The sequence below is a fragment of the Phoca vitulina genome, unplaced genomic scaffold, assembly GCF_004348235.1.
Source record: "Phoca vitulina isolate PV1807 unplaced genomic scaffold, GSC_HSeal_1.0 scaffold1, whole genome shotgun sequence".
Classification (NCBI taxonomy): domain Eukaryota; kingdom Metazoa; phylum Chordata; class Mammalia; order Carnivora; family Phocidae; genus Phoca; species Phoca vitulina.
In genome coordinates this window covers 32,441,330-32,457,286 of record NW_022589704.1, presented here as the reverse complement: position 1 = coordinate 32,457,286, position 15,957 = coordinate 32,441,330, and the positions used below count along the sequence as shown (strand labels likewise).

Here is a 15,957-nt window from a genome sequence, read left to right as displayed (position 1 = left end):
GAGCCAAAGGCAGCCGTTTAATGACTGAGCCGTTTAATGACCCAGGAGCCCCTGTAGTCGATATTTTGATGCAGAAATATCTGGGCTAGAAAAATATTTGTAAGCCTAGGCATTTTTGTTATTTTTAGGGGAAATTGGAGATAATGTATTGCTTGGCATCAGATTATCTCTTCTTATTATGACCCAAAGTACAGCCACAACAGTATTTTGATACCTTCCTTTCTTAATTAATTAATTAATTAATTATTTTTAAGACTTTATTTATTTGAGAGAGAGAGTGTGAGAGAGAGCACAAGCCAGGGGAGGGGCAGAAGGAGAGGGAGAGGGAGGAGCAGACTCCCTGCTGAGCAGGGAGCCCGATGTGGGACTCAATCCCAGGACCCTGGGATCATGACCTGAGCTGAAGGCAGACCCTTAACCAACTGAGCCACCCAGGCGGCCCTATACCTTCTTCTTTTTAAATGTATTCCTGCAGGGTGAAAAATTTAGTCTAGTAAAAAGATTCCTAGTCCCACATCTCTGCTCTTGTTCCCTTTAATGGAGAAACATACATGGAGTCAGTTCTAGGTCTGTATGCATTTAGTGTAGGAGATCACAGTTAATAGATTTTTCTCTATTGGTATAGAAAAAGCTTCTACTTTTGTTGAGGGTTACTTACATGCTTATGGGTAGATAATATCAATTTATTTACACGATTTATTTACACCTTCCTTGTTTCAGGAAGAATGAAGACAGCTTACAAAAATACATAAAATATATTAGCAAGGTGGAAATTAAAATGGGAACTAAAGAATAAAGAAAAACAAGAATGTAACCATAAAATGGAAGTACAAAATGTATATCTTAATGAACTGTATGTACACACACACACACACATATATGTGCACACATACACATACACTTGTCTATAATTTAAGCATCTACATTTCAAAAAGGGAAAACACAGTCTGTTTCCATTAGATAAAAGTAATTAAGTTAATTTCCATAAAATAAAACGATTAACTATTTTTGGTACTAGGTTCAGACAGGTTTTCTCTCAGAGAAGGATCTTCTTAAAAAGAATCTTGATATAATGAGCAAATTCTTTGATACCATTTAGGAGATACCATCACAATTTTCATAGGCTTTCAAAAAGATTCATGTCCTATCAAAATTAATTTTAGCAAAAGAAGCCCCATAGGGAACCAGTACTTTATGGCTAGTTTTATGCTGATCTGGTTGGATCTAGGGGTAGAATTTTAAATATATGGAGGAATAGATACACAATATATTCTTCAAACCACCTCCCTAAGTATTATTTCTCTCAAGCAAGATTTTGATACTGATGGTGTGGCCATGAGTTTGACATTATCTTCTCTTAACAAATATTTGGAGAATATCTATTTGATAATGCTGGTTGAAAGCAAATCAGATACACTGGTTGTACAAGATCATTGATCTGAGGGGAGAATGACATTCTCTTTTGAAAACTGATGAGTCTTTTATCTTGGACAACCACTTCATTAAATTTTTTGTACAATGAAACATACTTGCTAATGATTTTGTTATTTAATTTCTACTACATGCAGAAAATTGGAGATTCATACCGTGGCTACTGTGTAAGTGAGACTGAATTAGAAAGTGTCCTAACATTTCATAAGCAGCAAACACAGAGTGTTTGGGGGACCCGCCAATCTCCAAGCCCAGCCAAGCCAGCTACACGCTTGATGTGGAAATCTCAGTATGTCCCATATGATGGAATCCCATTTGTCAATGCAGGTACTTTTTAAAAGAATTATTTTAAAAGGTTCAGCACAGCCATGATCCATTGTGAAAATGTGTTTTCATAAAAATTTCCTACCAAAATTTTCATTTTTGTGGATGGCAACTGAATATTAATTGATGAAAGTGCATATTAAATTAAAAAGAAAACTTGAAGTAAATATGACCAATTATTTTATGAAATTGTATTTTAATACATTAGAATAAATAAATAATACTTCCTTAGATATTATGCTGATAAATAGAAAATAAAAATATTAATAGAGCAATTTTATTATTCTAAATATGTATATCTGTTGGATTTTTTTTTTTATCCAGTCCAGATATTCTCTTCTCTCTTGATTCATCTTGTGGGACAAATTTGTATTCATTTTATATAGCTTATAGCTTATAACTCTGGAGTTACTGTGTAGAATTTGTATGCAATCTGGAGTTATAGCATACAGAATTCCAATATTAGGATTCTCAAGCATCAAATGTGTTACATATACTATTCTCAAATATTGGGCTAGTGTGTATTAAAATGGTAGAGTTTTGTGTGTGTGTTTTTTAAAGATTTTATTTTTAAGTAATCTGTATTCCCAACATGGGGTTCAAACTCACAACCCTGAGATCAAGAGTCACATGCTCCACTGACTGAGCCAGCCAGATGCCCCTAAAGTGGTGGAGTTTCAAACAATTTCCAGAGATTCACCCTAGGGCTAGTCAAATCCCTAAGAACATAAAGAAAAGTGATTTATTTTAGGACTATGGAAATACTGATTCAGCTGGAAGAGTTGCAGTCTCATCCTGGACCTCTGAAGGTAAAATAAGATATGTGGAGGAAGATGAGATAAATGTAACCTCTTCTACCCAGGTTTCATCAGGATTCTATAAAAGATGGAACATTTTTCCCCTCCATAGTTCTAATCCCCATGTTAACCCTCCACAGGCAGCCACTACTTAAATTTGCTGTGTATCTTTCCAGTCTATATTTTTATACTTTACCACACATATTTGTATTTATAATAATGTATTTTATTGTTTTGAATAGTTTGAAATATTCATAAATAGTAAACTATGGACATTGTTATGTAAATTTTCACTCACCCTTATTTCTTGAAATCCATCCATATTGATACTTACAGATCTTAATGTAACCAGTATGTAACATTCCAGCATATGACCAAACCACAATTATTTTTCTACTAATGATCATTTAGGATGTTTCTAATTTTCAGTATTACAAAGAATGCTGTAGTCAAACCTTGACAATATACATTTTCTGTTGAAAAGATGTAAATAAGTTAATAGTGCATGCGTTAAAGTGGAATTGGTAAGTTGTGAAGTATGCCCATTTCATCTTTACAAGATTATCTCAAGTTGCTCTCTAAAGTGGTTGTACAAGAGCCATCCTCCCCCTCAAAAAAAGAAATCTTGCCATTTGCAAAGACGTGGATGAAACTAGAGGGTATTATGCTAAGTGAAATAAGTCAATCAGAGAAAGACAATTATCATATGATCTCACTCATATGTGGAATTTAAGAAACAAAACAGGAGCATAGAGGAAGGGAGGTAAAAATAAAACAAGACAAAATCAGAGAGGGAGACAAACCAGAAGAGACTCTTAATCATAGGAAATAAACTGAGGGTTGCTGGAGGGGAGGGGGGTTGGGGGATGGAGTAGTTGTGTGATGGACATTAAGGAGGGCACTTGATGTAATGAGCACTGGGTATTATATAAGACTGATGAATCACTGACCTCTACCTCTGACACTAATAATACACTATATGTTTTTTTTTTTTTAAGATTTTATTTATTTATTTGAGAGAGAATGAGAGACAGATAGCAAGAGAGGGAAGAGGGTCAGAGGGAGAAGCAGACCCCCGCTGAGCAGGGAGCCCGATGTGGGACTCGATCCCAGGACTCCAGGATCCTGACCTGAGCCGAAGGCAGTCGCTTAACCAACTGAGCCACCCAGGCGCCCAATAATACACTATATGTTAATTAATTGAATTTAAATTTTAAAAAAGACCACCTAATAAAAGAATTAAAAAAAAATAAAGTGGTGCAAAATCTCTTCTCTAAATTTTTTTGGCCACATGTATTTCAGAATTTTTGGAATGTAATATGATAATATTACAGAATATTCCCAGCAAGTATTCTGTTGACCATATCACATAATCAAATACAGTAATATTTTATGGATAGTAACACTAAGAGGAATAAAGATTATAAATAGCCACATAAAGTTCAGGTCGGGTTTTGCAGTCAAATGGGTTCCAAAAAATTTTGTTTTCTGAACTTTTTCAGTTTCAGAATTGTATATGAGGAATTGATGACCTATACCAATTTTTACTTGTTTCAGCAATGTATGAAAATTTCCCTTTCCTTCATTTACCTTATGACTTAGCATTGTCAGACTTTAAAAATCTTTGTATTCTGGAAATTTTCGTATATATATGACACACATATATACATGTATATACATATATATATACATATATTAAAGGTAATATATATAATAATATGTATTATATGTGTGTGTATATATATATCTCAAAGTAAAGGTAATAATATATGAAATCCCATGACTGTCCTGTATCCATCATCCAGCTTCAACAAATATTAGCATATGGTCATTCTTGTCTCATTTATATCCCTACCCACTTCTTCATTCCCCACCTCCAAGATGATTTTATAGCAAATTCCAGATTCCAGTTGCTTTATCTGTAATTACTAAAGTATATATTATATACTAAAGTATATATCTCTAAAAGATAAGGATTCTTTATGTACATACATATATACAATGGCAATCACATTATCATACTTTAAAAGAATTAACAGTAATTTCTTAATGTCATAAAATGTCCAATGTTCACATTTCTTTACTTATCTAATAATTCTTTTTCCATAGGTTTGTTCAAATTCACATCCAAACAGATTACATTTGGTTTTATCTCTTAATTTCTTTTCATCTAAAAATTTCTCTCCTCTTTTCCCCCAGGTAGTTTATCCTGTAGTTTTCTATATTCTGAGTTTTGTTGATTCCATCTCTGTGCTGTAGTTTAACATGTTTTTTAAAAATCTCCTATATTTCCTGTGAACTGTTAGATCTAGAGGCTTAATTAAATGAATATTTAATCTCCATTAAAGTATTTTGCAAGAATACTTCATAGGTGTGCTGTGTACTTCTTATTGCTACCTATGTGCAACACCTTTTTGTGATGTTAAAATTCATAAGTGGATACAGTTATTTTAGTATATGTGCTGCCGAAGCGAGCACTGGATTCAGTTATTTTAGAGTATTGTCAAATTTTTTATTTTGCCAATATGAAGAGTGTGAGATAGTATTTTACTATTGCTTGAATTTGCATTTCCATATTTACTAGTAAAGTTGAACATCTTTTTATTTGTTCATTTAATATCTTTTTTTTTCTTTCTGAATTGCCTATTCATAGTCTTTACCCATTCTTCTGTTTGGTTCTTTATTTTTAAAAATTACTTGTAACTCTTTACATTCTGCGTATTAATTCTTATTATCTCTATATTAATATAAATTCTTAAATTTATATTTAAATTTTTAAAGTTTTAAATTTTAATGTTGGCTTTATCAACACTTTCACTTACGACGTTTTTTTTATTTTATATTTGAAAAATTTGCTGTACTCTACCTAGAATAGGATATTCTACTTAAAGCCATGAACTTTTCACATCCATTTATTTATATTCTATTGCTATGTAACAAATTACCCCAAACTTGATGGGTGAAAACAGCAAACATTTATCTCCTGGTTTCTCTGAGTCCAGAATCCAAGAGTGGCTTAGCACGGTGGTTCTGCCTCAGGTTCTGTCACAAGACTGCAATTCGGGTGTTGGCTGGAGCTGCAGGCATCTCACTGCTTGGCTGGGGGAGGATCTGCTTCCAAGCTCACTCATGTGGCTTATTCCTTGCCACATGGGCCTCACCACAGAGCTGCCTCACCTCAGACAGCTGATTTCGCCCAGACAGACCAATCCAAGCAAGAGCAAGAGCGTACCCAGGATGGAAGTCACAGTCTTTTTATAACCTTATATCAAAAATAACATCTTGTCACTTCTGCCATATTCATTAGAAGTAACTTAGTAAGTCTAGCCCATGCTAAAGGGGAGGGAATTACACAAGGACGTGAGTACTAGGAAGCAGGGATCACTGGGGACCATCTCAGAGGCTGGTTATTACGTTATTGTAGTCCCCCCTTATCCGCAGTTTCACTTTCCAAGGTTTCAGTTGCCTGTTCTCAACCACAGTCTGGAAGCAGATGATCCTCCTTCTGACGTATTGTCAGAAGGTCAGTAGTAGCCTAATGCTACATCACAATGCCTTCATCATTCCCCTCACTTCATCTCATCATGTAGGCATTTTATCATCTCACATCATCACCAGAAGGAGGGTGAGTACAGTACCATAAGATATTTTGAGAGAGACCCCATTCATATAACTTTTATGACAATATATTGTTATAATTGTTCTAGTTTATAAGTTATTGTAGTTAATCTCTTACTGTGCCTAATTTATTAATTAAACTTTATCATAGGTATATATGGATAGGAAAAAACATAGTTTATATAGGGTTTAGTATTATCCATCCTTTCAGGCATTCACTGTGGGTCTTGGAACGTATCCCCCGTGAATAAGGGGGAACTATATTTTAACAGTACAAATAGAAATAAGGAAATAACTATAAAAGGAAATAAAACTTTACATGACAATATTTACTAACAAATGTAGCTTTTGCTAATTTCTACTTATAAAGTGGTGAAATTTTATTATTAAGAACCGTATGTATGTAAATATCAGTTAACATTCAGTAAATGTGGTATTTGCAAATTTCTTTACCATAATGTACATTTGGTAAATATTATAATAAACTTTTAAACTTATGTGTTTGTACAACTTAGTAAGACTTACTGATGTTTTCTTTCCTTAAAGTTGTGTAATTGAAAGTGTAAATTTTGACATTGCCACCACCAAGTTATTTTTATTCTAGTGTCCAGAACAGATGGATACTTGAATTAATATCAATAGTTGGTTTTGGCCCACAGGGAGTAGAGCCGTGGTAATGGAGTGTCAGTATGGGCCAAGGAGAAAAGGTTTCCAGTTAAAAAAAATCAGTGAGCAGGAGAGCAGGTCTTGTCAGCTCTACAAAGCCACTTGTCCAGCCCGGTAAGCTTTATTTTCTTTAATTTCCTTTTTATTATAAAAAGTATTTATTTTCTAATATCTAATATGCACATTTTTATTAAGTTTAAACAGTGCCGGTAAATATACAGTACACTGTAAGTTTCCTTTTACTTCTACTCCCTATGTCCCTTTTTATTATTTATTTATTTATTATGTTTAGTTAGCCAGCATATAGTAGATCATTAGTTTTTGATGTAGTGTTCAACGATTCATTAGTCCTATGTCCCTCTTTAAGGCAACAACTCTTACCAGCTTCCTGAGCAACCCTCCAAAGATATTCTGTGTATGTGCATGCATATATATATATATCCTCCTTTACACTCATAAATGTTGAAATCTCAGTAAAACTTACTAATATTTTCTTTCCTTAAGGTTAGGTAATAGTATACCTTCTTTCCTGCTGTGAATTCACATTGCTTTATTTCTATTTTGAATGCCTGTTGTGGTTATTTACTGCACAACTATTGCTTCACACTAATGTGAATGTAATGACATATACCACTCTATGCTTTGTTTTTATTTTTGTTATTTCATTCCCAGTGTATCTCAAAATTGTCTCCATATCTGCATATAAAAGGAAGGGTTCCTTCTTTGCATTTAGTTATTTTAAAAATTGAAATATAATTGACATATTAGTTTCATGGTTCCTTCTTTTCAATAGCCATACAATATTACATTTATGGATGGGTTGTCATTTACTGAATTAGTCCTCTAGTGATGGACATGTAGGATCTGAAAAGTATTCTTTGTTATTATATACAAAGCTGCAGTTAATAGCATTATACCTATTTGTATACTTGTGCAAGTATATCAGTAGAATAAATTTGTTGAAATGAAATTGCTAGGGCAAAGGTTATATTATTTTAAATGTTTACAGGTATTATAAAGATGATTGCTCTTTAGAGAGATTTTATCAATGTATGAGATCAACACAATAAGTTTTAGATAGACTAGGACTACAGATTGGTCATTGCTTTGGGAGAGAATGAAGAATTTGAAGCAATAAAAGATTTTTGTAATGTTCTTTCTAATATTTTTTTAGACATTGAAAGTGTTAAATTCTCAGATAAAATTTAAAAAGATAACATATAAAGGTTGGGTATAGTTGATCTTTGAAACATTTTATTTCAGCATCATATCTTATATGACAAACCTGCACATTCTCAAGTTTTTCAAATTAGTTCAGAAGACTTTGCATGTTTAATCTGATAATATTAACTTTAGGCAATATTTAAACCTGACTGTGAAGCAAAACTTTTAACTGCTTTTAAATATAAGCAATATAAAACTTTAGATATAACTTAGGAGAAAGTCTCTATGTGTAAAGAAATAATTTTATTCCCTATGTCATTCTACAAGTACTTTTTGAGTATCTGTTGTGCCCAGCAATACTTTGGGTGCCATGGACTGAAAGAGGTACAAGATTTTACTTAATCACTGGGAACTTAAAATATTGTTGAGGTAGATCAGAAAACAAAAAACTGTTGGAAAACATAATGGTATAGTATATAGTACCAAATGTGTCAATTAGCTAACTCATCAGAGAAGGAACATATCCATGCAAATTCTTTAACAGGAAAGTGCAACTTAACCTGAATGCTAAAGTTTAGATTGAATTTGGGTAGATAAGGAATTATAGGGGGGAAATACCGTAGGCCAGGAAATTATATGAATAAAGATATGGTGTGATTGTATTTTTGGTATCAGAGGAGGAAGGAACATTGAAATGATAAACTTCACCGAAAAAGCAATTTTACATTTGAAGTAATTGAAAGTAAGATTAGGTAAATAAGCTAGAATCATATGGGATGGCTTGAATGCTGCCAAGAAATTTGTACTTGATTAAAGAGCAGGTAGATTCTTCAACAGAAAAGTACAAATGTGAAGAATTATTGTAGCATTACTATATCAAGTGGATTTAAGGAACGAGGCCCAGAGGCCCAGAAGGAGGCTATTAAAGTAATCCAGGCATGAGTTTTTTTGTTCTTTTTTGTTTTTATGTTTAAGATCTATTTATAATTTATTTTTACAAGTAGCAAAGTCCCTCCATTTTTTTCCGGCTTAATGTATATGAATATAAAGAAGTATTGATTTCACACTGCCTCCCACCCTGACAGAATGGGGTAACAGGAAGTTGTGAACTGAGAGCAGCCTCCTGACACCAAGATGGTTTCCTCTGTATCTGGGACTTGAACTCTGGTGCTCTCATCAGTCATCCTCTTGCCGATTTCTTCTCAGTTTATGAAAATCTATGAGTTTATAAGCATCCTCCCCAGTAGATGGGTCTACAAAGTCCTTGGGAAGTCAGTAACTCAGGGACAGGGTTGAACTGTCACTTCACAGTTTGTGTAATGGAAAGCTGAAGAGTTAATTCATACCATTTTCAAAGAACAAGCTCTTATTCTATACAAGGATGTGGAGAATCATCAGTACAATGAAAAAATGGTTGAGTAAAGTCATGAGTGATGAAATCAGAACTCTTGAACAATAGAAAGACTGCACTGAGGGTTTTACATTTCAGAGAACTGTTTATTGCTATCCAGTATGTATCCCTTGGGTCACTCCAATTAAGCTTAGGAAATACACTGCCCCCCAGGGAATCGATAGCTTCTTGACCTTTAGTGGTGACTTCGGGAAATTCTGGTGCCATAAGGGTAGCCGTGTTCTCATCATCCGACCACTGTATTTCTTCTGCCTTATTATCACTGTTTGGCTGAGAACGTGTTGGCGGAGCTTCTCTTCCTGAAACCACCAGAGTTCCATCATCAAGTAAATAATCCTTCACATTCTGAGGAGTGGAAGAATGACACTCTTGATGGTAAGGCTTCCGAACAGTGGCTACCACACAGAGAACTGACAGTGCAGCACATGCTCCTTCTTCATCCTCCAGCTACCGCAGCTGCTGCCCATCCCCCTCCTGCCAGCACCCTTCTGGAACCCCCAGGCATGCGTTTTTTATGGCTTCCAGGAGAATTGGGAAGAGGCAAATCCAGAAACAAAAGTTAATATCCATAAATATTCAGATATTTTTACTGATGTCATGATTATTGTTAATTTGCTAAATATTACGCACTGAGAATATGGCTTATTTTTCAACGTAATCCTCTGAATGCTTTCTAGTTTAATTGATTTTTCTCTAAACTTTAATGCTCAAACTTCTGCTTGGTAAGTTTGATTTTCTTGATATTATAATATTATGAAAGAAATTCTACTTTTACTTATAAACAGGATTTACATTAAAAAAGTACAGAAGTTTCCTGAATATAGAGTTCCCACAGACCCCAAAATTGACAAGAAAATAATCCGAATGGAGCAGGAAAAAGCCTTTAACATGCTAAAGAAGAACTTGGTAGATGCTGGCGGTGTTCTTAGGTATGACATTTATATTATTATTTTATTTTTTACAAATTAATTAGCTCCATTTACAAGATTTTTTTCTTGTAAGAGAAATTATAATTATGTTTTCTAATTATTTCATTAAGAATGATTTTTATAAGGGAGGTGTCTCATTAGTGGTTCCCTAGGTATTAAAATTTGCCACTGTGTAAGCCATTGAGTTTATCAACCAAATGTTCTGATAATGCCTACCAAAGAATTCTGTATACCATATGGAAGTTTTTCCCCAAAATGACAAATAATGTGTTTAGCAACCTATATAATTATATATTTCATACTTTGTTTCTGATACTTCTTAAGAGCCAAACTTGCAGTCACCTGTATATCTTTTTAACCCATCTTTGATTACCTATAGCAGCTAGAAATTAATTCTAAGCCCTACATAAAATTCCATTTTTATATATTTTTTGTGCTTCAGATTTTACATAAGAAGACATATTAGCTTGCTTTCTTACTTTTCTTTATGTGTTAGTCCAGGTGAAGAATTTACAGTAATACCAGGGGATTAAGTGCACAGAATATAGTTTTTGTAAAAACAAAACAAAACAAAACTTTTGGCTATGGGCGCCTGGGTGGCTCAGTCGGTTGGGTGTCCAACTCTTGGTTTCAGCTCAGGTCATGATCTTGACCTTGGGGTTGGGGGATCAAGCCCTGTGTCCGGCTCCATGCTCAGCGGAGAGTCTGCTCCTTTCCCTCTCCCTCTGCCCATCCCCCTGCTCGTGCGCTCTCTCTCGCAAAAAGATAAATAAATCTTTAAAAAAATAAATACATAAAATAAACTTTTGGATATATGGAAAATGAGTAGCCAATAATTAGATCATTCAGTTTGGAGAACATTGCATATAATTTTTAAATAAGCCACCATTTCATGAGTATCAGTCATTGCAAGCACTTTGTATAAAAGTATCCATTAAAACAGTATCCTACCAGATCATTTCATTTTCCTAGCATCTGTTTTTTTGCACTCAATATGAAAGACCTATATTCATCTTTTAGTTGATTCTCTTGCTCATTGGGGCAATAGGAGCTGTGTGCAATAGAGGGGCTATGGGGCAATAGAGGTAGTGTATTGAGCTCCTGTCAGATAAGATTCTCCCACTCAGCTCAGTCTTGGTAGACTGTGATTTATAGCCAACCTTTGGAAGGATTATAGGATTTACTTAACATGAAATTTAAAATACCATTTTCATATATACTTAACTCCTGTACCCTCCTTAACTATAGGGCCATAGTGAAAGTCTATAAAGGTTTATAAAGATTTTTATTTAATTGAGTATAAAGCCAACTTAGAGGAGTCAAGCAGAGAGGGTGCCTGGGTGGCTCTGTTGGTTGGCTGTCCAGCTCTTAGTTTTGGCTCAGGGTGGTGAGATGAGCCCCAAATCGGGCCCCAAGCTCAGTGTAGAGTCTGCTTGAGATTCTTTGCCTCTCCCCCTCTCTCCCTCCCCTCTCCCTCTACTTGCCCCCATGCATGCACATGCTCTCTCTTTCCCTCTCTCTCTCAAATAAATAAATAAATAAATAAAATCTTTCTAAAAAAAATCAAGCAGAGGACATTTTAAATTTTATTTATATCATTTTAAAATTTTTATTATATTTACTTACTGATATAATCATATCTTAAAAGATTATTCTTTTTCTTGATGAGTTTTAACCTAAGTAACTATGATTCTTGCCTTTGTCTAGTAACATAATTTAACATTTTTCTTCTTGTCAGGTGGTATGTCCAGTTACCTACAAAGCAAGCTCATCAGTATCATGAATTAGAGACTTCCTGCCTCCCTTTGCCACCTTCTCCTTTTCCTATGTCTTCTCTTGAAGAAGAGGAAACTGCAGTTAGGGATGAGAATTGTGCATTACCCTCACGTCTACATCCTCAAGTAGCACATAAGATTCAAGAATTAGTGTCACAGGGAATAGAACAAGTATATGCAGTAAGAAAACAGCTAAGGTACAGTAAAAACAAATTGTTCTTTTACATTTTTCATTTTTGTTTGTTGGTTTAAATAATTTATCATCATAGACATTTTCCAAGATATATGCTATCAGAGGAGATAAGGAATATAATTTATTAATTTATTAAAATCTTATTTATGAACTGATCATTTTCTAGCAGATACTTGGCAAGCCATTAGTAATGATTCAGCTTACTCATTTGAAATATTCCATATTCAAACTTAGCTAATTGGACTATTTCTGAATTATATATAAATTGAATTATATAATAAATGCCTTTACAGAAAAAAAAAGCCTTTGTAGAATCAAAGATTTTAAAACCTAGGCCAGGATGCTTATTTAAGCTATTTGAAATGCAATTAAATTGTATTATAACAAAAGAACCTGGATAGTTCTTTGTATGATGGAAGTTTACATGTAGCATTCTGGTCCAATGTTACTGATTCTCAGGATACAATAATCATGATCTCATTTATTCTTGCAAGTCTATAAAATTGGTATTTTCCCATACTGCGCATGAGAAAACGGACACTATGAGTGGTTAAATAACTGGCTTAAGAGGTAGAGGCAGAACTGAAATCTAGATCTAATTCTACAGCCTGTGCTCTTTCACCGTGATTTCTGGTACTTAACTGGCCTTATTCCTACTGGTTACTGTGTAGTCCCATCTGAACAACACAGTGAGTATTTCCTAGGTTAATATCTTAATTAATACGTGATTTTCCCATTTAGCAGCTTTCTCAGACATTTTATATTCATTTTCATTGGGACATTGTTAGAACAGAGCCAAAATTTGGTAAAGTTCATACATTATTTACTAAACTTGAACCTTAAGAACAGAAGTATGATTCAGCTCTGCAGTATGGTCTATAGAATGTAATGCGCAAACCATATGAATATTGGACTTTATAATTTTTTGTGTATTTTTGTATATTGATGTGTCAATGCTGCCTTCTATTTCTATATTTCTCTTTTGTCTACTTAAAAAATTCAAGCAGGGCGCCTGGGTGGCTCAGTTGTTAAGCATCTGCCTTCGGCTCAGGTCATGATCCCAGAATCCTGGGATCGAGTCCCGCATCGGGCTCCCTGCTCAGCGGGAAGCCTGCTTCTCCCTCTCCCACTCCCCCTGCTTGTGTTCCTGCTCTTGCTGTCTCTGTCTCTGTCAAATAAATAAAATCTTAAAAAAAAAAAAAAATTCAAGCGGGTCATATTTTATATAGTAAGTGATGCCTTTTGGCAGCAGTGTAACTTGATGTTTATACAATAACCTGGGTGTAGGCCCAACCTCTCTTACTTACGGGCTAGATGTATAACTTTGGCAAATTATGAAACTTCAGCAGCCCTCAGTTCCCTGGAATGATAATTGGGAGTAAAGTGGGAATGATCATTGCACTTACCTCACAGGATTATAGTAAGCATTAAAGGAGATCCTTGATGTGAAGTGTTCAAGTACACTGCCTGACATAGTTAGCATTCAAAACATATTATGCTTAAACTGACAATAATGATTCCTATAAAAATGTCAAAGCTTATTCTAGATACAGAGTTATTTAACCAATGAAAGTATTATATTGCTTTTAATCTGCATGATTTCTTTGATTTAATGTACGGAAAAAATTAAAAGTGGAAAAATATAAATTATAAAACTGTAAACCATGCTTTACAGAAGTTTATGCTAAAAAGGAACATTTTCTCATTTGATCTGAAGTATATTACTATTTATGTTTTTATTCTATTTTTTGCTCTCCACAGAAAATTTGTAGAAAGAGAACTATTTAAACCTGATGAGGTGCCTGAGAGACATAATTTATCCTTTTTTCCAACTGTAAATGATATTAAAAATCACATCCATGAGGTACAGAAATCCTTGAGAAATGGAGATAATGTGTATAACTCAGAGATTATTCCAGCAACGGTATGATTACAATTATAATTCTTTGTTTTATTATAGAATCTTTCTCAACTTCTCTTACTATTTGGCCTAATGGGGTGGTTGTTATTAGGCCATATAAATAACTGTGATGAAAGAAAAAATAGTAGTTTTGGGGGCGCCTTGGTGACGCAGCCGGTTAAGCATCCAACTCTTGGTTTCAGCTCAGGTCTGATCTGAAACGGAGCCCTGCGTCAGGCTCCGTCCTCAGTGTGCAGTCTGCTTGAGTTTCTCTCTCCCTCTTCTTGTGCCCCTCCTGCCCTGAGCTCTGCCTCTCACTGAAATAAATAAATCTTAAAAAAAAGGGGGGGGGGGCTCCTGGGTGGCTCAGTCGGTTAAGCATCTGCCTTCAGGTCAGGTCATGATCCTGGGGTCCTGGAATCAAGCCCTGTGTCAGGTTCCCTGCTCAGTGTAGAGTCTCCACTTCTCCTTCTGCCTCTGCTCCCATTCCTCATTCTCTCTCCCGCTCGCTCTCTCAAATAAATAAAAACTTTTTTAAAAAAGAAGAAGTAGTAGTTTCTTTTTCTTAAAATGTAAACATTGTGAACCCTCAGGTGACGATTTGACTAAAATTTTTTTTATTACTCTCACAAGAAGAAATATCAATTTCCAACTCTGACTATAATAACAATAGTAATCTTCATTTAAAAATCAACATATTTTATTTCTGTAAAAGTATATCTTATTCATCTAACAAATATTTATTGGGTATATACTGTGTATACCTTCCTCTCTTTTTAAAAATAGATAGACAGGCGGTGCCTGGGTGGCTCAGTAGGTCAAACACCTGACTCTTGATATCTGCTCAGGTCATGATCTCCAGGTCATGAGATCAAGCCCCACATCCCATCAGGCTCCACCTCAGCAGGGAATCTGCTTGAGAGTCTTTCCCTCCTCCTTAGCCCCTCTCCCTGCTCGCTTACTCTTTCTCTAATAAATAAATAAATCTTTTAAAAAATGGGGCACCTGCGGGGCTCAGTCAGTTAAGTGTCTTGACTCTTGACTTCGGTTCAGGTCATGATCTCAGGGTCATGAGATCAAGCCCTGCCTTGGGCTCCGTGCTCAGTGGGGATTCTGCTTAGGATTTTCTGCCTCTTACTCTCTCCCTCCAACGCTTGCATGTGCTCCTTCTCACTCTCTAAAATAAATAAATAAATCTTAAAAAAAAAATCTCAGTAGCAATACCCTTTGCTCTCCAAATTTTTACTGCCCAAATTATGCCTTCTGAACTAAATAGATTCAGATTTTAAGCTAGTGCTACTATTCTTTTCCAACCCAAACTCCCTTATTTATTCACTATCCAAAGTTCAGGAAGTAAAATGGATTTGGTTAGCACTGATCTTTGCCATCTATACTTGCTATCCAAATTCTTGCTATCTGAACTTGGGAAGCTAATGTATTTGGATAGTGGACTATACTCATATTTTGAGAATGTAAACAAGTGAAGAGAGTAATTACTGAATGAAACACAATTATACTATCACTGAATAAAATATGACAGTTGTATTGATATTTTAAAACATTTTTTACTATAAATGCTTTATTGTTTTTACTGAAATAAATGTTCCCATTTCAGCTTCAGTGGACTACAGATAATGGGCATATTCTCAGAGAGACTGTGACAGTTACATTTGCAGAAGGTAAGTTATCTTGAATATATTTAATATATAAAATCAGTGTTAAAACTGGAAGACATTGGGGGCGCCTGGG

At 34.7% G+C, this 15,957-nt stretch overlaps 1 protein-coding gene and 1 pseudogene across 10 annotated transcripts in view; one reads left to right on the top strand and one right to left on the bottom strand.

Moving 5' to 3' along the window:
- Positions 1-15,957, top strand: part of CARF (calcium responsive transcription factor) — a 73,344-nt gene that overhangs the window by 35,266 nt on the left and 22,121 nt on the right. For 8 of the 10 annotated variants that reach the window (XM_032404389.1, XM_032404343.1, XM_032404381.1 and 5 more), the window contains 6 exons: positions 1,569-1,758; positions 6,830-6,950; positions 10,197-10,340; positions 12,079-12,312; positions 14,070-14,232; positions 15,824-15,887. In XM_032404389.1, the coding sequence (XP_032260280.1) occupies positions 1,569-1,758; positions 6,830-6,950; positions 10,197-10,340; positions 12,079-12,312; positions 14,070-14,232; positions 15,824-15,887 (916 nt within the window). Of the gene's footprint in view, positions 1-1,568; positions 1,759-6,812; positions 6,951-9,686; positions 9,787-10,196; positions 10,341-12,078; positions 12,313-14,069; positions 14,233-15,823; positions 15,888-15,957 lie in introns of those variants that run through there. The other 2 variants (XM_032404405.1, XR_004299411.1) reach the window with 2 other exon arrangements.
- LOC116632450 lies at positions 9,301-10,061 on the bottom strand (annotated as a pseudogene).